The sequence below is a fragment of the Rhineura floridana genome, chromosome 3 (assembly GCF_030035675.1).
Source record: "Rhineura floridana isolate rRhiFlo1 chromosome 3, rRhiFlo1.hap2, whole genome shotgun sequence".
In the NCBI taxonomy this organism is placed as follows: domain Eukaryota; kingdom Metazoa; phylum Chordata; class Lepidosauria; order Squamata; family Rhineuridae; genus Rhineura; species Rhineura floridana.
The window spans coordinates 192564578-192588026 of NC_084482.1; the positions used below are offsets into that span (position 1 = coordinate 192564578).

The 23449-nt window shown below is 41.2% G+C and overlaps 1 protein-coding gene and 1 pseudogene across 1 annotated transcript; both read right to left on the reverse strand.

The window, feature by feature from the left end:
• Positions 1–6197: 6197 nt before the first annotated feature.
• Positions 6198–6316, reverse strand: LOC133382489 (5S ribosomal RNA; annotated as a pseudogene).
• A 211-nt stretch (positions 6317–6527) lies between these two features.
• On the reverse strand, positions 6528–7682 carry LOC133378833 (carbohydrate sulfotransferase 6-like). Its single transcript, XM_061613448.1, has one exon. The coding sequence runs from the start codon at positions 7680–7682 to the stop codon at positions 6528–6530; it is 1155 nt and encodes a 384-aa protein (XP_061469432.1).
• Positions 7683–23449: the final 15767 nt, after the last annotated feature.

Genomic DNA, 23449 nt, shown 5'->3' on the forward strand with positions numbered 1-23449 from the left:
ACATTCAAACTGGATTGAGAAAGGAAAGAGGCACCAGAGATCATATCGCAAATATACATTGGATAATGGAACGGACCAAGGAATTTCAGAAGGAAATCACCCTGTGCTTTATATATTACAGCAAAGCCTTTCATTGTGTAGATCATGAAAAAATGTGGAATGCTTTAAAAGAAATGGGGGTGCCACAGCACCTGATTGTCCTGATGCGCAACCTATACTCTTGACAAGAGGCTACTGTAAGGACAGAATATGGAGAAACTGATTGGTTGCCAATGAGAAAGGGTGTGAGACAGGGATGTATTTTATCACCCTATTTATTTAATCTATATGCAGAACATATCATACAGAAAATGGGATTGGACCAAGATGAAGGAGGTGTGAAAATTGGAGGGAGAAATATCAATAATTTAAGATATACAACTTTAAAGTTGACAATGAAGACATTGAACTTGTCAAGGATTGTCAATACCTCGGCACAGTCATTAACCAAAGTGGACACAATAGTCAAGAAATCAGAAGAAGGCTAGGACTGGGGAGGGCAGCTATGAGAGAACTAGAAAAGGTTCTCAAATGCAAAGATGTATCACTGAACACTAAAGTCAGGATAATTCAGAACACAGTATTCCTGATCTCTATGTACAGATGTGAAAGTTGGACAGTGAAAAAAGCAAATAAGAGAAAAATCAACTCATGTGAAATGTGGTGTTGGAGGAGAGCTTTGCGCATACGATGGACCGTGAAAAAGTCAAATAATTGGATGTCAGAACAAATTATACCAGAACTGTCACTAGAAGCTAAAATGATGAAACTGAGGTTATCATATTTTGGACACATAATGAGAAGATATGATTCATTAGAAAAGACAATAATGCTGGGAAAAACAGAAGGGAGTAGAAAAAGAGGAAGGCCCAACAAGAGATGAATTGATTCCATAAAGGAAGCCACAGACCTGAACTTACAACAGCTGAACAGGGTGGTTCATGACAGATGTAAGAAACAATGGTCCTAAAGAGACCTAAGACAAGATTTTTAGTGAAGCAGTTTCAAAAGCTTTTATTATACATTCTTGCAAGAACGGGTGTCCACCACAAAGTAGGCACACCCAAGTGACATTGGTACAGTTCTTTTATCCTCTAGCCCGACGCTTTGGTTCCCTCCCCTGTTTCCTCATTGGTCGAGTACTCCAGGGTTTACAGCCTATCTGTGCCGCCTAGTCATGTCACATGAAGTCATTTACATCTCCCATTCCTCGTATTTTAGATCCCCCATACCCCTATTTACTTTTATCCATATTTGGTATATCTCCTCCTCTCTTGGTATTCCCCTACTGACGTCAGTCAAAGAAAAAAACCCTTCTATGTTTATCAAGCAAAATATCCCCTTCCATGTTCTGTGTTTAATCAAGCGTAGCAGAACCTAACCACAAACTGCCCAAATTGCACCTGCTTCCTGCTACTTGTCTATTTTTGCTTGTCCCTTAGTTTCGTTTCTGTCTAACTTTTCTATGTCTGCCTTACCTCACTGAGCTTTTATGAGCTTCTTTTTCTAGCAATTTTTAACTATTCTACATAAAGCTATACAATGTAAAAGCATTCTGTAAAAGCAACACATTTTTGTATATATCACACAGATGCTCTTGGAGATCACTGACTGATAGGGTCGCCATAAGTCATAATCGACTTGAAGGCACATAACAACAAAAAGGCATATTTCTTATCCACATTTTATGTAATTTTACCCAGTGTATGGATAACAAGTAACTTAGAGTTATTGCTAAGAAACATCTAGCAATTTTATGAGTCCAGCAACTATTCAGTATGCATATGTTTACAAAGTTATCAGTTGCAACTGTTAACATTTGATCTTTGATCTTTTTTTACATTTAATTTTAATGTTCCTCACCGCTGCAGTCATCTTCTGAGTCCTCAAATTCTACTTCATAAGAACATAAGAACATAAGAAGAGCCTGCTGGATCAGGCCAGTGGCCCATCTAGTCCAGCATCCTGTTCTCACAGTGGCCAACCAGGTGCCTGGGGGAAGCCCGCAAGCAGGACCCGAGTGCAAGAACACTCTCCCCTCCTGAGGCTTCCGGCAACTGGTTTTCAGAAGCATGCTGCCTCTGACTAGGGTGGCAGAGCACAGCCATCATGGCTAGTAGCCATTGATAGCCCTGTCCTCCATGAATTTGTCTAATCTTCTTTTAAAGCCATCCAAGCTGGTGGCCATTACTGCATCTTGTGGGAGCAAATTCCATAGTTTAACTATGCGCTGAGTAAAGAAGTACTTCCTTTTGTCTGTCCTGAATCTTCCAACATTCAGCTTCTTTGAATGTCCACGAGTTCTAGTATTATGAGAGAGGGAGAAGAACTTTTCTCTATCCACTTTCTCAATGCCATGCATAATTTTATACACTTCTATCATGTCTCCTCTGACCCGCCTTTTCTCTAAACTAAAAAGCCCCAAATGCTGCAACCTTTCCTCATAAGGGAGTCGCTCCATCCCCTTGATCAAATCTACTTCCCCCCCCCCCGGTTGCTACATGACTATAGTTTGCACATAGCCTTGCAAGCAAGTTCATTGGATAGGCAAGAACAGTTTTGCTGTTGACAGGAATGCAAACACTTGCATGACAACATTTCCAAAATGTAATTGGTGCTTTTATTCATGCATCTGGTCAATGACAAGACTGCAGTCTCTGTCTGTCACCCATCCATAATCTTTTGGGCTAGGTACATATGACTGAATTTGTAAACCTCATCTCCAAATTCCTGCCTGGAAATTGGCCGTAAGAGTGTGCATGAATAAGCATGAATAAGCAGCCATTGCATGGTGGAAGCTGAATGGACTCCACCTCTACTTATTTGGCACAAACAAGTTAATAGTGTAGGGCATTTACAGAAGTGCGGGTAACTGGAACTCACATTTGGCAGGTGAATTGCTGTAACTTCTCAAACATCTATGTAGAGATTTCCCACAACTTCCCTAGTTGACTGAACATCTCCTGGCTAGTCTTTTTTCAATAGTTTCAAGGGAGTTACCTTACCCTGACCTGCAAAAGCACTCATAGTGTTGCGGCCAGTGAAGGCATACACTCTACCCAGGACATCAGACACATTTTGCCACCTTACATGACACTGATATGTCAATCTTCAGCTCTTGGCCCATGGACTAAAGCCTGTGTTTACACGAAGTGAGGCTGAGAGGGATCCAGGATCTCTGACAGCCTTAGATGGGGTTTGTTCTTCTTCCAAGGCCGTGAGGTTGCATATCAGTGGTTATAGCTCCCTTTTGCCACTCCATGGCAAGCCTCTGCTTTTCAAGATCTTTGACCACAGACACAGAGTGACCTTGCCAATTTTTAGCATTCTCCCACTGTCTGGTTTGAGTCTGCAGAGTCCTAGTTTAGCGGACAGTTTTTTTCATATTTGCCAAAATGATAAAATATTAAGTGTTTTGAGAGTAAAAAAATACACAACACTGTTTTGAATTATTTATTGATAGAATTAGTGAGGTCTGACCTATCTTTTCATTAAGTAGTGCAGGGAAATCAGGCATAAAATCAGAATACATCACTACTCCATCTCCAAATTTTCATCCAATATCTGCAATCTATATTTTGATTTCACTATTTTTACCACATAAAAAGTTGATTCACAGAGCCATGTTGAACCAAAAACTGAAGAGTTTTGGAATAACTATATTTAGAACTGTGAACTCATTTTATTTAAAACATGAATCCACATCATAACAACTGAATTTGCTGAGTGTAAAACACATCTGTCTTGAAAATGTTCCCCTCCAAAGAAAGAAACCTCACAGGCTATTGGCATAGTTGAGAATTGTAGGTAAAGTGAAATGCATCTTTCATGAATTCAAAAGCCTTTCTGTACTTTTCAAAGTCAGAAGAGTGTATGCGACCCAAGAGGTTGGATACTTTTTTGAACTGGCATGAATAGAATAATTTTATTTAAAATTTTATTTTAAAAAATAGGTGGTAGAAGTAAAGCACCAATCTACCACAGGTCAATAGCCATTTTGGCACATGTGGCAAGTGGCGACTGTGTTGAACACCAAGGTTTGAGTTAATACAATCACTGTGTCTCCCTGATTCTTTTTCATGAGTGTTACAGGGATCATATTGGTCACCTCCACATTTATTTCCGCCCTTTGGACTGAGCTGTGACTAGAAGTGGGGGAAAACCCTTAAGGAGAAGGGAGGTGAGTCCCCATAATCCAGAAAACTGACTTCTTCTTCTTGTTTTATGATGGGCAATTGATCTGAATCCAGCTTCCTCCAGCTTGCAAAACTTCCTAACTGTTATAGCGTTATGACAATGGAACCAATGACCTAGGGAGGTGGTAGGCTTTCCAACACTGGAGGCATTCAAGAGGCTATTGGACAGCCACTTGTCGGGTATGCTTTAAGTCAGATTCCTGCATTGAGCAGGGGGCTGGACTCAGTGGCCTTATAGGCCTTTTCCAACTCTACAGCTCTATGATTCTGTAATTTAATTCCCAATCAATGGTTGACCATTCAAGGCTGTTGCAGGAATCTATGTAATTCCTGCATTTAAGGCAACCCTATCCGATCTTTTCTTCAGAGGACTATGTATTCCATTCTACAAGGGTAGATTCAGATCCTGAACCACACCCACATAAATGGGATGTGATGCCCATTTTATCACAGGACTCGGAAGTCCCCCCTTACAGATAGTCAAAAGGGCTAGTGACTTCCTCCAGGATTATTTGGCTTCAGATGTGTGATTTAGGCTACACTCCCAATCATGCCTACTAGAAAGTAAGCCCTATTGAATACAGTAGAAATGTCATTTAAGTAGGGATGGGCTAATCTTTCCATTATGGTTTCTCTCAGTTTCTCATTTCCCCAATCTTAGTTCAGTTTTCCACATTTCCACATCAGTTTGCTTTAAAAAAAAACAAACTTCATGAAAATTCATCAGCATTTTAGTTCAAATTTTTCCGAATATACCCATTTTGGATGCCATTTTGTCTAATGTACACATTTTTGCAAAGCATATTTCCCTAATATTTCTATTTTCCCTAATATAATGCATATTTCTATGTGATTTTTCACCAATACAGGCATTTCAATGTACGCTTTAACTTAATAAATTCATTTTTGTACACATTACTTGGCTGGAGAACTGCAGAATTTGGAGATGTGCTCATTTCAAAGGATGGCTGGGTTTCAGTCTGCATGTTGTTTTGAAAAGTGCAAATTAGATTAGCCTTTAAATGTGACCTGAATCAAATTTCTCCCCCATCCCTGCTTCTGAATAAACATGCACAGGATTGCACTTTAACAGGTGTTATCCCCTCCCTTGACCTTGTGCATTTGTATGTTTTTGCCATACTGTTGGCAGCACAGGCCAGTTCCAGTAGCCTGCTGTCTTATCCTGGGCAATGTAAAGTACAGTGGTACCTCAGTTAACAAAGTCAGGAAAAAGCAGAGGATTTCTGTTGTCGTCATGATAGTGAGGAGGTTTCCTAACATGACAGAAACTGTCAGAGACCAGGGGTGCCTCCAGACATGGACAATTTAGCAGCACTCGATTATTTCTCTTCTGCTTAAAGCTGCAAGCACCTCCCAGTCGTCTGGAATCCAAAGGACATTCTTTAGCCAAATGGGCAGTCCCCTTTCCCAAGTCCCAAATGTTGGGGCTCAGTATTCATTGGGATCTTGATCTGTAGGGAAAGGATTAAAATAATACCCTGACACACGGTGCATTCCCAGTCACGATTGCATCTCTGCTGCAAATTAGGAGGAAAATGAGAGAACACAAACTGATATAAAAACAATGCTACTCAGAAAGGAGTGATAAAGTGGATTCTTAGAGAGAAGGATGGACTATAGAGATGGAAATAGCTCAAGTAATCTATGCAAGCTGTAACTGGCCCCCAAAACTTACTGAACAACTGAGCAGTGGATCGTCTACAGCAAATGAAATTGGGTATTTGTTCCATTGCGTTTAAAATGTTGGCTTTTCAGCGTTGGTGATCTTCAGAGTTTCATGCAGCTGCTGCATAAAAAGTGAGCAAACAAAATGTTACTTTGTTGTTCTTATATGCCTTCAAGTCAATTACGACTTATGGTGATCCTGTGAATCTTTGGACATATTCATAGGGTTTTCATGATAAGAGGTATTCAGAGGGAGTTTACCATTGCCTTCCTCTAAGCCTATGGCACCCGGTATGCCCAGACGGTCTCCCATCCAAGTACTAACCAGACTTGACCCTGCTTAGCTTCCAAGATCAAACAAGATCGGGTGTGTTCAGGGTAGTATGGCCGTAAGCAAAATGTTACTATTTTACAATAAATGCCTGGCGCGGAATCAGCCTAGGGTGCTAAGTGAGGAAGACAGATTTCAGCACAGCACTATGCAGAATATTGCAATCATCCTTTGGGCAAATATCTCTGGAGACTGTTCACTGGCAAGGCTGTGGCTGTGAGGCTCCATTGTGGCCAGGGCTCCCTTCACCCACTCTGTTCTCCCTTGTATTATGACTACGGTCTCTCTGCATGGGACTTAGTTTTTCTCTGCGGAAGGACAAGATCCAGTGTCAAATCTCTCTGCTCCTCCTCTGATCCAACTGGCTTATAACCAAAGACTTCCATGGCTTGCTTACAGATGGTTTGAACGTCTTGCACCTCCTGGAAGCTGAGATGCTTCCTCCACGCCTGAGAGACCATGTTGGCATTTCTCTGTATTCCCAAGGGCTCCACCCTGGAAAGGCCAGACTTCTTGCCATTGGGCCAGTGCGTTATGTTGTAGAGCCAAGACTCGAGCCTATGGGAGGATGTCAGGCCGGTGAACTGGTACCACTTGGCCAGGTGCCCCTGTGGGTCTCCCACCAGGTCCTCGTAACGCGTCAGGAGGTATCGCCCTCTCCAGGCTGGAGGCATGCGGTACAAGGCTGCGAGGTACATTTCAGCCTGGGTGCGGCAGATCTTGTGCATGACTCCGCGGGTGCTGGGGGTGCTGTTGACGGCATTGCTGATGAGGAGGTCATCGGGGAGAAGAGAAACAACCTGACGGGAAGCATACACAGCACGGGGGTCTCTGACCAAGTGGATAACGTGGAGATGGAGGGAGGGATCCCTCAAGAGTGGATAGAGTGCTTCCAGCTGGAAGAAGCGAACAGTCTTCACTGCCACGTGGCTGTAGGTGGTGCAGGCTTCTGAAATCTTCTCAAAGGGGGTGTGGCCACACTGAGATTGACACTCTTTTACACCTACAATGTCAGAGCGGCTGAAGGCCTCGCAGGCCGGAGGAGAACACAGTGCCCGGCTCATGGGCCACATGAAAAGATTGTAGACGTTGCTGGGGTTTTCGATGTAGGCACAGAGGGCCTCCATGTCACAGAGAAAGATGGAGCGCAGCAAGTCCCGCAGGGGCCCCTGGAGGAGTTCAGGGCTGCCCCAGGGCATGCGGTTCCACACGTGCTTGGCTGGTTCCATCATGTAGAAGACTGCTGGGTTCTGGCTGAAAAGCTGCCCCGCGAAGGTCGACCCGGAGCGCCAGCTGGAGAGGATCAGCACGTGGGTCTTGGTTGCAGCTGAGACCCCTTTGTGGGAATCAAACCTTCTCCAGGATGAGAACAAGAAGAGCAGAAGCAGGGCTGAGATGAGAAGTTGGAAAGTGGTGATTCGGATAAGCATTTTCCCAGGCCAAAGACAGAGGGTCCTGCAGGAGGCAGAGCAAGAGTTAGATCCATTTGAAGGAGACCCTGCAACAAAATGTTGCAGTGCTGAGCACTTGAATTTGGGGATTCAGCCCAACCATTCCATCCCATCCACCCGTTTTCCTTTTTGCCCTCTTCTATCAGTCAGTCAGCATTCCCTGCCTACCGAGCATGCTCAGTCCTCATTGGACTCTTTTGGGTTTCCTGTTCTATTTAGATTTCCCCTCTCTGTTTGATCTTCCCCTCACCAGCTCTGCTCCATGCCCTCCTTGAGTGCTTTTGCTTGGCTAGATTACGTTCTTTAACTGTGAACGTGCTTGCTGATGGAGAGGATGTGTGTGTAGAAGCTTCCAACTTTCGCATGACTAGAATGTAGCTTACTGCACATATCCATTGCTTTACTTAATCCACTTTTGCCTCTGGCATGTCCCACTACCAGCATATGCCTCCCTTCCCCCCAGAAGGTTCCCTGTGAGGGCATACAGCCATTGAGCTGAAAACGTTTCCCCACCCTTTGGATTTGGAGTAAGTGTGCAGCTTCTCTGTACTGCCTGCATCCCATCCATGACTCTGCTTGGTATTAGCCATTCCTCCAGCACCTTTTTCACTGGCACAGCAGATCCACCTGCAGAAAACTGTTCCACCAGCTTACTCAAAGAGTTGCCAGTGGATCTGTCACAGAGGCAGTGTATCTGATATAGAGGAATAGTGGGGCTTCCATCATATCCTATATCCTCTCAGTTAAAGTGTCTTGAGGTTTGAACAGAACCCTAACTATGGCCAACTTTATAAAGGGAAAGAAGATTCCGAAAGGGTGCTGAAGAATAAATATACATATTTCTATATACATTTTAGAAGAAATGTAGGTCTTTCATCTGGAGGGGGTGAGGGGGGTTACTGGAGAGGACCTTTTCTGTCGTGGCTCCCCATCTATAGAATGCTCTCTCCAGTGAGGTCTGCCTGTCTCCTTCACTGACATCTGTTTGGCAGCAGGTAAATACTCATCTTTACTTGCAGTCCACTAACATCTTGTGAACACATTTTTGAGCAACCGAAAAGATGACTGTACACATGGACATCACCAATGGTCAATATAGGAATCAAATTGATTATATAATTGGTAGCAGAAGATGGAGAAGTTCCATACTTTCTGCAAAAACAAGACCAGGAGCAGACTGCGGTACAGATCATGAACTGGTCGTATCAAAAATCAGAGTAAAGCTAAAGAAGACCAACAAAGCAATCATAATGCCAAAATACAATTTAAATAACATCCCAGAAGCATATAAAGATCAAATAAGGAACAGGTTTGAGGCTTTAAACTTAGTTGACAGAGAACCAGAAGAAATATGGAATGAAGTCAGAGACGTTATCAGGGAAGAATGCAAAAAGACAATACCTCTAGTTAAAAAGAGAGAAAGACCTCAATGGATGACTGAAGAAACTCTTCAAATGGTTAAAGAGAGAAGGAAAGCAAAAGCAAAAGGAGATAGAAACACGGTCAGAACCCTAAATGCAACAATACAGCGACTAGTACGTAGGGACAAAGAGAACTATTACAATAGTTACTGTATAGAAATAGAAGAGGACAACAAAAAGGGTAGAACAAGAGCCCTGTTCCAAAAGATTAGAGAAATGAAAGGGAAATTTAAACCAAGAGTAGGGATGTTGAATAATCAACAGGGGAACACACTGACTGACTGAGATGAAATAAAAGGAAGATGGAAGCAATACACTGAAGAACTCTATAAAAGAAATGCCAGGATGACAGATTCATTCATGGAGGAACCATATGATGAAGAACCAGAACTTTTAGAATGTGAGGTGAAAGCTGCTCTTAAAATACTTGGAAGAAACAAAGCACCAGGAACAGATGGCATACCAGTAGAGTTGCTACAAGCTACTGAGACTGAATCTGTCCAAACCTTGACAAATATCTGTCAAGAAATGGACTTCCGGGAAGGGTGACTTCGCTTGTGCCTGCTTTTTGAGATGAGCTCTCGTCTCAGAAGAAGCTTTTTCAGTTTTAAAATCAGTCAGAACGTTCCTTTTGACTGGTAAAGATTTTCTCCCGGGCAGGGAGAAACGTAGAGATTAACCACAAAAGCCTGTTTTTGTTGGGAGGACTGGATTTCATTAATTTATGAGAGAAGGTTCAGCCAGCAATACCGGACGGACTTCCAAACAAGCTCTAACTGATTAATGCGACACGTTTATCTTTTCTTCAAAGAAAAACGGACTTTAACAGGCAAGCATCCTTCTTTCTATTTTTTTTTCACTTGGTTTAAATTGTTGCAGCAAAAAGAGATTTGTCAATGAATCAGCTATAAAGAATTTCTGGGTGAGTTATAACTCTTCTCTTTTATTCACAAAATTAAGGAGGAAAGAAATTGAAAAAGCTTATCTTTGTTTTTATTGCAAAAAGCTGTCCTGGAAGTGCATTCTAAAGATACAAACGGAAGAGGGATTTCTATTCCAAGGAGAAAAAAAAATAAATAAATTTGATTTATGAACTTTGGAATATTATATGTCTGGGACTATTTTCTTTTTGGTCTATTTCATTTTGACGAATCTGCTTGTTCACGACGCCACTAACTGTTTTGATGCTGGGAACTAAATTTGTTTTGTATTCCTGAACATATAAGAGATAAGGCAGGCTGTTTTGTCTATACTGTGATGTCATCAAGCCTGGAATATTAACCCAATTGTTGCTGAAATAAGAAGTGGTGTTTTTTTTCCCGTGGTTTTAAGAATGGCAATCAAGAGGGTGGCTGAGACTCTGGAAGTAATTATGTTTCGGAAAATAATGGATGAGATTGAGATAACGAAACAAACCCTGAGACAGGGTAGAAAGGAGCTGAAAATTGAATTGGGCAAAATGACGCAGGAGCTTAAAGAAATAGGGGATCTTGTGAGAGAGGAGATTGATGAGATCAGAGATGAGAAAAGAAAGATTAAAGGGAGGATACAAGCCCTGGAGATTGGAACAAGTGTGGAATTGGAAAAAGATCTGGAGTTTATGGATATTAGAAACAAAGTTTACTGTCTGGAATTCAACGTTGTCTCTGAATAAATTGATGAAGATATTGGAGATAGGGTTATCAATGTCTTGGATGATTTTCTGGACTGGAATGATGTGATGGAGCTTGACATAGAAAAAATCTATGGAATTAACTACAGATGTGTGACAATGGAAAAACTCTCAAGAGATTGGCCAGTGCATTTTGTGAAAAAGAGGAGCAGAGATATGACTTTACAACAATATTTCAGCAACATATTCAGAATTGATGGCAAGGAAATATTTGTGATGGGGGAAATTCCCATCAGACTCTTATTATAAGACTATGGCTACGACAGCAAGATTATTATGGGATACTGATAATGGAAAAATGGATACTGAAATTACTGGACTTAACAGGACTATTGAAGATGGAAGATGGAATTAATATTGATAATGGAGGAATGGCTATTGAAATTATTGCACCTAACGGATTTGATGAGATGGATTGATCGATATGTTTATTTGGACTATGGCTATGACAGCAAGATTATTATGGGATACTGATAATGGAAGAATGGCTACTGAAATTACTGGACTTAACAGGATTATTGAAGATGGAAGATGGAATTAACATTGATAATGGAAGAATGGCTATTGAAATTATTGGACCTAATAGATTTGAACGAGATGGATTAATCGACATGCTTATTTGGAGAAAAATTGATAGATATATTTCTCAAAGAATTGAAACCTCTCTTTGACTTTTTGTGGAAAGAATAAAGTAATGTTTATGAGATTTGATGATTAATTAAGATAACTACTGGAGGAAAGTGATTTTATAATATAATTTAAGAGACAGGATTGTTATATATTGTAGACCTATAACTGATCTGCGACAAATCGGAAGTCAACATTTTATTTTACTGTCTAATTATTTTTGTTTTGTTTTCTTTTTTGTCTTTGAATGTTTTTTTATTTTGTTTTGTTTCTTTTATGAAAATTTGAATAAAAATTATTGTAAAAAACAAAAAACAACAACAAATATCTGTCAAGAAATATGGAAAATTAAACAATGGCCCACAGACTGGAAGCGTTCCATATACATCCCAATTCCAAAGAAAGGGGATCCCAGGGAATGCAGTAATTATCAAACTATTGCCTTACTATCCCATGCAAGTAAAGCATATATGGAGCAAGAATGACAGATGTCCAAGCTGGATTTAGAAAGGGACGAGGCACCAGAGATCATATTGCAAACATACATTGGATAATGAGAGCAAGGAATTTCAGAAGAAAATCACCCTGTGCTTATAGATTACAGCAAAGCTTTTGACTGTGTACATCATGAAAAACTATGGAATGCTTTAAAAGAAATGGGGGTGCCACAGCATCTGATTGTCCTGATGCGCAACCTATACTCTGAACAAGAGGCTACTGTAGGGACAGAATATGGAGAAACCGATATTGGTTTCCCATCGGAAAGGGTGTGAGACAGGGGTGTATTTTATCACCCTATTTATTTAATCTATATGCAGAACATATCATATGGAAAGCGGGATTGGACCAAGATGAAGGAGGTGTGAAAATTGGAGGGAGAAATATCAATAATTTAAGATACACAGACAATACCATACTACTAGCAGAAACCAGTAATGATTTGAAACGAATGCTGATTAAAGTTAAAGAGGAAAGCACAAACGCAGGATTAGAGGTGAACATCAAAAAGATTAAAGTAATGACAACAGAAGATTTATGTAACTTTACCGTTGACAATGAGGACATTGAACTTGTCAAGGATTATCAATACCTCAGCACAGTCATTAACCAAAATGGAGACAATAGTCAAGGAATCAGAAGAAGGCTAGGACTGGGGAGGGCAGCTGTGAGAGAACTAGAAAAGGTCCTCAAATGCAAAGATGTATAACTGAACACTAAAGTCAGGATCATTCAGACCATTGTACTCCCAATCTCTATGTATGGATGTGAAAGTTGGACAGTGAAAAAGGCGGATAAGAGAAAAATCAACTCATTTGAAATGTGGTGTTGGAGGAGAGCTTTGTGGATACCATGGACTGTGAAAAAGACAAATAATTGGGTGTTAGAAGAAATGAAACCAGAACTATCACTAGAAGCTAAAATGATGAAACTGAGGTTATCATACTTTGGACACATAATGAGAAGACATGATTAATGAAAAGATAATTATGCTGGGAAAAACAGAAGGGAGTAGAAAAAGAGGAAGGCCAAAGAAGAGATGGATTGACTCCATAAAGGAAGCCACAGACCTGAACTTACAAGATCTGAACAGGGTGGTTCACAACAGATGCTCTTGGAGGTCACTGATTCATAGGGTTGCCATAAGTCGTAGTCGACTTGGAGGCACATAACGACAACAAAAATACTCATCTTTACTTGCAGTCCACTAACCTCTGGAGGGCCACAGGTTCCTCATCTTTGTTGCAGAGACCAGGGATTTTCAAACTGTGCTCTGCCACAAGCTTCATTCAGGTGGTCCAAAGCATATTCCCATTAACCATTCCCATGGTTTTAATTGTATTTCTATCGCTTCTTATATTGCATTTTAATTTGTATTCTATGGAACGCAAATTGTAATACAATAAAACACAATATAACAAACAAAAGAAGCAACCAAGATAAAAATCAAAATCGAACAGCATCTAGCACAGCACATTAAAATTGCTACGACAGACAGAAAAATCAGTAAGTGGCCAAGACCCTCAGAAATTTTCAAGTGGTCCATGAGGAATAGAGGTTGGGAATCATAATATATAAATGCTGAGAATTCATAGCACAAAGAGATATTTTGATTTGATTTGATGAATTCAATATCAATATTTCCAAAGCTGTTCACAAAATAATAAAATCGTATATTTTGTTTGTTAATACTTGCAGCAAAATGGTGAAGATAGAGAAAATGACAGCCCTTGCTATTAGAACGGGTAACACATTTGTTTGGTTTGCGTTTTAATGCAAACTTAGCAAATTCACACTTCCCAAATCAATACACGAACAGCACCACAGCTCTCTTTCGAAATTCGTGCTTCTCATTTTGTGATGCAGTTCTCCAACCAAAGAATGAATGCAAACATGAGCATATTAGTGAAGATAATGTACAAAAAATGAATTCTATTAGGGGGAAATTGCTTGCATCCTGTCAGGATAAATTACTTGCAAAAAGTGTGTACATTAGTCAAGACCACATACATTACTGTATTTTAGGAGAATTTCACAATAAAATACTGAAGAATTTTCATGATTTTTTTTAAATCACAAATTGCTGCAGAAATGTGGAGAACCAAATTTAAGATTTGAAAAAATGAGAAACTGAGAACCTAAATTCACAGATCATTCCATCCCGCAGTCAATTATTGTATATACTCCTGCCCAGTGATTAATATACTCTGAGCGGTGTTGAACAATAAAACACATGATATGGGGTGGACCCAGAGCTTGGAAGATTACTTTTAAAAAGTAATAAATTACAGTTACAATTACTTGGCAAAAAAAGTAGTAATTACAGTTACAATTGCAACTGCTCTGAAAGTAACTGATTACTTTACTTTTTCTCAAAAGTAATCACTACAATTACATTTCAGTTACTTTTTTAAAAAAATGCCTACAAGGTGCTGGCCTTGGCTGCTTCACATCTAAGTAGCCTAAAACAATATTAAAACTAAACACACACACACAGCGGGTAGTAGAAGGGTTCGAATCCCCACATAGCCATGAAGCTCACTGGGTGACCTTGGGCCAGTCACTGCCTCTCATGAAAACCCTATTCATAGGGTCACCATAAGTCAGAATCAACTTGAAGGCAGTACATTTATTTTTTTATTTTGAAGAAGATGATGATGATAATGCAGCATTTCAAATTAATTCTGTATGACAAGCATTCCATGCCAAGCTTGGAAAACCAAGGAGGAGGTATAAAATGTAGGCAAAAATACTTTTGACAAAATGCCATTTATCCTTTATATCTATATCTATAATTAACAATACAGCTGAATGATGTATGTAAAGTATTTTTTCTCTTTCCCTTTTTTATTAGTATTTTAGTACTACTGCTAAAGTTCTGATGAAATAATAAAGCATTCATTAGCCACATTCAAATGGCTAGAACACATCACATAAATTCCACTGAAGTTGGAGTTTTTGCCATAGAAAAGGCAAAAAGTACATACCCTATGATAGCCCAATAGCCAATCAGAACTAATATAAAACCCTATTGCTTCTCATTTGCAAATGTTGCAAGATCTAAGGTAACTCTAGATCATGTGAGTTCAGGTGATGCATGTTATGTAAATTTGTATAGATATTAGCAGAGATTGTCAACAGTCTGAGATGTGTGTGTGCCAATGTGTGCGTTTACCTAAGTGGCAGGCTTTTACCCTGCACTGAGATCACTGAGACTTAAGACTTAGTAAAATAAGAAAAGCTATTTTATTTATAGAAATACATAGTAGATAGGAAAGGCATACCTAGTTCTAACTAATTTGGAGGCGCAACACTCAGGTTTGGGAGTTGCCCTCCTGGCTCAGGAGGGAGAGAGCAGAGACAAAGGTGTCTCCTCTCTCTTGGATTACTTTATTGCTTAACTGCATTCTGTGTTTGCCTCTGTAATTCTCACTTTTTTTTACCCACTGTTTGAATGTCTTTTGGGAATGCCTACTGATTATTTGTTATCATTTGGGGCTGATTACCTTCAGCTATTATCTCACCAAAGTTGCATACACATGACAGATTTAAAGCACATTTCCACCACCACCCCAAAAAGAATCCTGGGAACTGTAGTTTGTTACGGGTGCTGGGAATTGTAGCTCTGTGAGGAGTAAACTACAGTCCCCAAGATTCTTGGGGAAAAGCCATGTGCTTACATGTATGGTGTCTACTGGGAGATTCTTACGGATTGATTCTATACTCCCAGAAGTAAATCTTATTTACTGCTATGGGAATTACTTCCAAGTAAGTATGCCTGGAATTGCAGCTTTTAGGTCATGCTTAATAGCCACCTTGTGTCAAACTGAACAGTTTCCAATCAGATTTAAATACTAACCACTTAAACTGGTCAGAGTGTCATTCCCTCTATTTCTGAAGCTCAGGCTGGAAGTGTTGTTGCTTATGTAGCCATGGTATCACCATCCATACCACACATAATAAGGAGTATTAGTGGGCAAGAGGGAACCCCAAGTGTTGCAGAATACAAAAAAGTGAGAGAGAAAACAGAAAGGGGATGACTCCCAAAACAGCCCAAATGAGTACTGAGCATGCTCTGTTATGAAATGCTCAGTGGCTGAGTGAGTGAGTGAGTGAGTGAGTGTGTGTGTGTGTGTGTGTGTGTGTGTGTGTGTGTGTGTGTGTGTGTGTGTGTGTGTGTGTGTGTGTGTGTGTGTGTGTGTGAGACAGACAGAGAGAGAGAGAGAGAGAGAGAGAGAGATGTCTCAGCTAACAGAAAATTATAGAATAGTAGAGTTGGAAGGAACCTTTAAGGTCATCGAGTCCACACCCCTGCTCAATGCAGGAATCCAAGTTAAAGCACACCTGACAGGCCAATTCCCCCCACAGAACTCCAGTCACAGAATTGTCTGAGAAGAGGGGCTGACTGTTAAATCACTCTGGACATTGGAGCTCTGTCGGCAGAATAGGAGTCTCCTAATAACACTCAGCACCTGTCACAAACTACACTTGCCAGGATTCTTTTGGGGAAGTCATGACTGTTTAAAGTGGCATAAATATCTGGCGTGGGTGTGGCCAGAAGGTCATCCAGCGAGTTCATGGCTGTGGTAAGATATGAACTCAGAACGTCCCAGCTGCACCCAGCATGGAACTACACTTTCAGCAGCAAATACCAGAAAACCAACTAAATGTGTGCTGTCAATGTGCAAAGCATTTGCTGGGGTGCATTTGGGTAGGTGAAGCAGGAGATAGATGGAAGGGGCTGTTTTCCATGCCTGCCACTTTACCAGTGCAATGCCCCATGTTTTTCCTTATTGACCTCCATCAGCTAGGGAAAAGTGGCCAGGGAAGGGGTTGCAGATAAAAAGTTTCAGCAGCAAATTACCCCCTCTCATCACTTTTCCCTAACAAAATGCCCCCCACATCAGTAGCAGACACCAGGAGGAAAGTTCTTTTTTGAGTTGTAATTCAGCTCTCATTCTGTTAATTCCCAAACTACACCAGTTGTCATTTTGACCTACATGCATAGGGAGAAAGATAGTGTAAAGGGTGTGCACAAGGGGGAGGGGATGACAAAGGATTTAGGACTTAAAGATTTAATATTCCATGAGTAGAAAAAAATACCCTATGCAAATGTCTATATTATTGCAGAAAAGTTCAGTTCTACATGTTTGCCATCTTTTCCTCAAGCACAACTGTTTTTGAGATAACAGTCTTATTCTCTCTTGCCCTTCACCAAAAAGCCATGTTAGTTGTCCAGTATGTGAAATGACTGCAAGCAGGTGCAGCCCAAGACATTTTGCTACTTGAAGCAGAAGAGCAAATGGTGCCCTGCCCCCAAGTCAAGGTCATAGTACCATAGCTTGAAAAGTTATGTTGGCAATTGAGGCAGAAAATCTCACAAGTACCTCTTCCTGACAGTAAATATACAACAGCCAAAAATTAAAATAGCTAATAATTTGTTGCATGGTGCCCCAAATTAGTTGCTTGGGGTAGTCATCTCTTGCTGCCTAGTGAGAGTCGCTCTATGAGAGGCACATAACTGAAGCAAAACACACAAACAGAAGTATGAGACTGCACCTACCTCCTAGTCTCTTGCCAGTTCCCAATTTTCACCCTCCCTGGAGGGGTGCAAGGACAAGCGGAGGGGATGCAAAGAGGGTGCAAGGACAAGCGGAGGGGATGCAAAGAGGGTGCAAGAACAAGCAGAGGAGATGCAAAGAGGGTGCAAGAACAAGCAGAGGAGATGCAAAGAGGGTGCAAGAACAAGCAGAGGGGATGCAAAGAGAGTGCGAGGAGAAGCTGAGGGGATGCAAAGAGAGTGCAAGGACAAGCAGAGGGGATGCAAAGAGAGTGCGAAGATAAGCTGAGGGGATGCAAAGAGAGTGCAAGGACAAGCAGAGGAGATGCAAAGAGAGTGCAAGGACAAGCAGAGGGGATGCAAAGAGAGTGCAAGGACAAGCAGAGGGGATGCAAAGAGGGTGCAAGAACAAGCAGAGGAGATGCAAAGAGGGTGCAAGAACAAGCAGAGGGGATGCAAAGAGGGTGCAAGGACAAGCAGAGGGGATGCAAAGAGAGTGCAAGGACAAGCAGAGGGGATGCAAAGAGAGTGCAAGGACAAGCAGAGGGGATGCAAAGAGGGTGCAAGAACAAGCAGAGGGGATGCAAAGAGGGTGCAAGGACAAGCTGAGGGGACGCAAAGAGAGTGCAAGGACAAGCAGAGGGGATGCAAAGAGAGTGCAAGGACAAGCAGAGGGGATGCAAAGAGGGTGCAAGGACAAGCAGAGGGGATGCAAGGACAAGCAGGGTGTGCCAGGAAGAGCAGAGGGGGTGGGCGAGCAGGCTGAGGGAGGCAGGACGAGCAGGGGGGGGGCAGGGAGAGTATGCTGGAAAGAGTAACACATACACTCACCTCCACAGCTCTTCACTTCCATTCTGCTGCTTCTGCCTTCTACTCCTCCTTGCCCTCCAGCTCTGTCTGACTCTCCACTTCCTCCCTCGTGCCTCCATAGAGCACGAGGGAAGAGCTAAACAGCGCAGAAGCCCAGTTTGAGGCACATATCTTTCCTCCACCATTCCACCAATCACAGCAGCAGATGATTTCCCCTGCTTTCCCCCCTAGTAACGTCCAAATGTAACGCAAAAAAGTTACATTTGCAGCTCAAAAGTAATGAAATTACCACTCGTTCTGTTACATACAAAATGTAACAAAGTTACCCACTCGTTATGCAAAATAGTAACAAATTACAAGTAACTCGTTATTTCTAACGAGTTACTTCCAAGCTCTGGGTGGACCATATTGTGTTTTCAAGGCCAAATTTTTGATATGGTGGTTTCACAACAACACAGGTGTCTCTTGTTAAAACTGGACTTGTGAAATCCAGACATTCATGTTGCGGTTTGAAATTCAAAACTCTAAACACCTAGTTGAATTTTGAAATTGATTTGTCTTATAATGGTTGTCATGAAATGTTCTATGCCTTTGGAAATAAGATTTTGAAGTGGTTTTTTTTTAAAGCAACAATATTTACCTCAGCTCTGAGCTCAGGAGTGTCTCCTTTATTAGATTCTTACCACACCTGTGACTAGAAATCCCAAAAGTCCTAACCTTCAGCATTCAGAAATTTGTGGCCCTCCGGATGCATCTGCACTGCAACCCCCATCACCCTTGACCATTGGTCATTCTGTCTGATGCTTGGTGGGAGATGAAGTCCAGTAACATCCAGAAAGCCACTTCCCCACTACTGCTTTTGCCCATCCAACTTCTTAAACACCTTTCGTTCCCCCAGTAAATCTCCACACACTCCAGAAGCACAGTTCTTCGAGAGAAAACCTTGAAGATAAAAAGGCTGATTGTTCTGAACTGGTGGCCATTTACCTCACTGCCATCATCTTGAGCACATACTCTAAAAGCTCCTTTCATCTACAGACTCACAGCCCCATCAGAAGAGCTAATGAGCTGTCTTTAAGACAGTGTTTCCCAACGTGGCACCCTCCGGATGTTTTTCACTACAACTTCCATGCTGACTGGGGCTGATGTGAGTTATCCAACACATGCGGAGGGCACCAGGTTAGAAAAGGCCATCTTGATTCAATATCTCGCCCCCGTCTTTGGTCAAAATTAAACCATCTAGGCATGGATAATCGCCTTATTACTTTAATACAGGGCCTTTATAACAATATCTTCATGCAAATAAGATGCAATACTAATGGACATTTAACTAACCCTGTTCCAACATTTAAAGGGGTTAAACAGGGATGTGTGTTAGCTCCAGTATTGTTTAATATATATATTAACGATATTGTATATAATCTATCAACAACAGCTACACACCCTTCTATATTAGCCAAAAAATCGAAAAACATCCTTCAATACGCGGACGATATTGCTCTAATATCGAGAACCCCAATCGATCTGAAGAGACTTCTTGCCAAATTAGCAACTTATTGTCATACGGAGTCACTGACGATAAACTATCAAAAGACTAAAATAATAGCTTTTACTAGGAAAAAAACCAGTCATCATTGGCGAATACAAGGAAATGAAATTGAACAAGTTAATTCCTTCAAATATTTGGGGTATGTCATACAAGCGTCATGTAATTGTCACATGCATAACAAACTTATGATTTCCAATGCTAAGAGAATGATGAAAGCACTGCTTGCTTTCTACTTCTCTACTGGCGGACAATCTTTTCTGCCGGCCATTAAAATCTTTAATGCTAAAATAATAGCACAATTAATTTACGGCTCTCAGGTAAATAAGAATCTCAGCTTTAAAGAGTTTGAAGCGATCCAGACCATCTTCTTGAGATCCATAATGGCAATTCCAACATGTATTTCCAACAACATTCTTAGATTGGAAGCTGGAGTGCAATCAATTGAAACCAGAATATGGCTTTCAAGAATTAATGTTTGGTTAAAACTTAATTTTAACCCTATTGGTTTTACTCCAGATATTCTAAATGACAATTTTAAATCTTTATGGGCGGATCTCGTGGTAGATAAACTCACAACGATAGGTTTTTCACCTCAACTTATCTTCACCATGGGATACCAAGCAGCTATAAATAATATACGCCAACGCCTGAAACATATTGACCACCAGCAACATTTGTTACTAATCAGAAACCAAAGACATAACCCCACATTTTTCACCCCAATGCCATACTTATTAAATCTAGAGATTCCCAAATATCGTAAAGCTTTTTCCCAGATCAGATTGGATATCTTACCGTCGGCTGTTATGGAGGGTAGGTTCACTAAAATTCCATACAAAAATAGAGTATGCCCTTCTGGGGAAGATGTACCTGAAAATAACACACATGTACTTTTCTACTGTCCTTTTTATAATCCACTAAGACATCAATTGATTATTCCCCTTCTATCCACTTTTCAACATAAATCCGAACGCTTTTGGTTGCAATATCTTCTCGAAGATACATCTCCCATTATAACAACCCAGGTTGCAAAATATAGCGTTGCTGTTCAAAAACTCACATCCAACATTTTAAAAAGCTCTTCTAGCTGAATATATGATTTAATAGGATGAATAATACTATGAAATATAATCTATTTTTATATTGTTTTAACTGATTTCTATTTTAAAAATTTTAGTTCATTGATTCTATTAAAATTGTCATCAATGTATAACTGTTATGTTTAAATTTTCTAATGTATTTTACTGACCATATGGTTGAATAAACTGTCATTCATTCATCTTAAGTACTCACAGCTTGGAGGCTGATCCTCTAAGGTCAGAATTATACACCAGCAAACATGAGTTCTCAACCCCATGTTTGCCTAACCATGTAGCTGCTGAGCAAGGCATTTGCAGGGGGGGCATTGCAGGTAAGGGTATCTAATCTTCCCCCTCACTTGCCACCTTTCTCCTCCCCACTGGACATCCACCCCCTGCCAAGCTAGCTTTTGGTCTCAAGCCCCAGATAGAAGGGTTTTGAGGGGAAAGCAGCAGGCAAGTGCCAATGTGAGTTCCCTGCTATCACTTTGCATCTCCTCTGCAAATGTCCCTCTGCAGGACTGGGGGCCTGTGTTGGCTGGTGCAACATCTCCACCCTCAAAGTTCTTACACTTTAGAGGCTTTCTCCTAAAGCAAATGTGCAGCAAGTGACTAAAGGACCACAATGACACCAGACATCTATTCCACTATTATTCCATTTTATACAGTCATGGCTTCCCCCAAAGAATCTTGGGAAGTGTAGTTTGTGATGGGTGTTGAGGGTTGTTAGGAGACCCTTATTCCCCTCACAGAGCTCCAATTCTCAGAATGTCTAAACAATCAATCGCTCTTCCCAGAGAACTCCTGGCACCTGGTTCCCAGAGAACACAGTGGCACCTGGTTGGCCACTGTGAGAACAGGATGCTGGACTAGATGGGCCACTGGCCTGATCCAGCAGGCTCTTCTTATGTTCTTATGTTCTTAACTCAGGAAATTGTAGCTCTATGAAGTGAATAGGGGTTTCCTAACAACTCTCAGCACCCTTTACAAACTACCCTTCCCACAATTCTTTGGGAGAAGTCTTGACTGTTTAAAGTGGAATAATAGTGGAATAAATGTCTGTCTATCTGTGCTTTTCCTGGAGTAGATGGGAAACCCAGTTTTTACCTTCTGTTCTCCCTCAGACGGCTTCAGGTCCTGTCGGCAGAATGAAGCTCCCTTGGCAGATGGATGCTCTGTCCCTTCTCCCTCCCCCCCCCTCTGTGTGTTCAAAGGGTGGTTCAGACTGTTTGGACATACTGCCCTGAGGGAAAATGATAATCTAGAGCCAAGCAGGAACAACAAACAAAGTTTTCTGGGCATCAACAAAATGATGCATCTGTCTGGAACAGTTTTACACATGCATGCGCGCACACCCACACACCCCTATCAGTGTCAGCCATTGTCGAAGGAAGAGAAGGGCATCTCACACATGGTTTCCAGAATTTGGAGGGTCAAGGATTAAGGGACAATGCTAGATATAGGTACTTCCCCATTCTCTTCCACATGCCCTCAATATCAGATGGCTAGCTGCAAAAGAGAGCATGGGCTCCTGCACCTTTAATAGTTGTGAGGAGGAGGATTAAAAGTGCAGGAGCCCTGTCCTCTCTTTTGCATCCGGCCCTCCTAGCTGGTTGCAGGTAGGGGGTTTGGAGAATTCTGACAAAAACAGAAATAAGAGCAGAAATTGCCCATGTTCACATATTTGTCCCAGGTCCAGAATGGGAATCAATCCAGTGAATACAATCGGTATCTACTATTCAGCCCCTGAACCTCGAGGTCCCCCACCCTTGTTTTAAGAGCTGCGTGTTTGGCATCAATTGATTAGGGGGTGTTTTCTCGTTCACTGCATCTGCATGTTGTTTATTTCTCTCTGCCCTGCAGCGATTGAAGGCATCTGAGTTTTCCTGGGTATGCGTGGAAGTGACATTTCCCTCATGGATTCCCTGAAACTTTGCCCAAACACTTGGTGACTCTTTACATCTCACTTAGAGACTCATCAAGAGATTCTCACATTTTAAAGAAATGAATGCTTGTTTAGTCTCCATTGTAATAAATAAGATATATTGGTTGTTACAGTTGTTAACGCTTTCCTTATTGTGCTATTTCTTCAGTCTAAATTGCCATCCTTGATGCTGCAGGTCTTATTGTTGCTGTTTAATATGTTTTTTAAGCTTTTTTTTTTTTAAAGATGTTTTTAAATATGTTTTGTTTTAATATGTTTTTGATGTTTTGTTGCAATATGTTTTATTTGTTGTAATATATCTTGTTGCTGCCCTGGACTCCTACTGGGAGGAAAGGTGGGATATAAACCTAATAAATAAATAAATAATGGTTATTGTGTCAGTGGGGCTGTTTAGATCAAGGGGTTGCACTATACTGATACGGTAAATAGCACAAAGTAGGAGTGGGCAAGTAGGAGTCCCTTCCTGCAGGGACCACATGCCATAGGTGGGAGGAGCCAGAGTAAATCATGATGGGTGGAGCCAGAGACAAAAGTGTTCTGGATTAACTAAACCAAAATAAAGGCTGCTCTGTCCCAATTTTCACC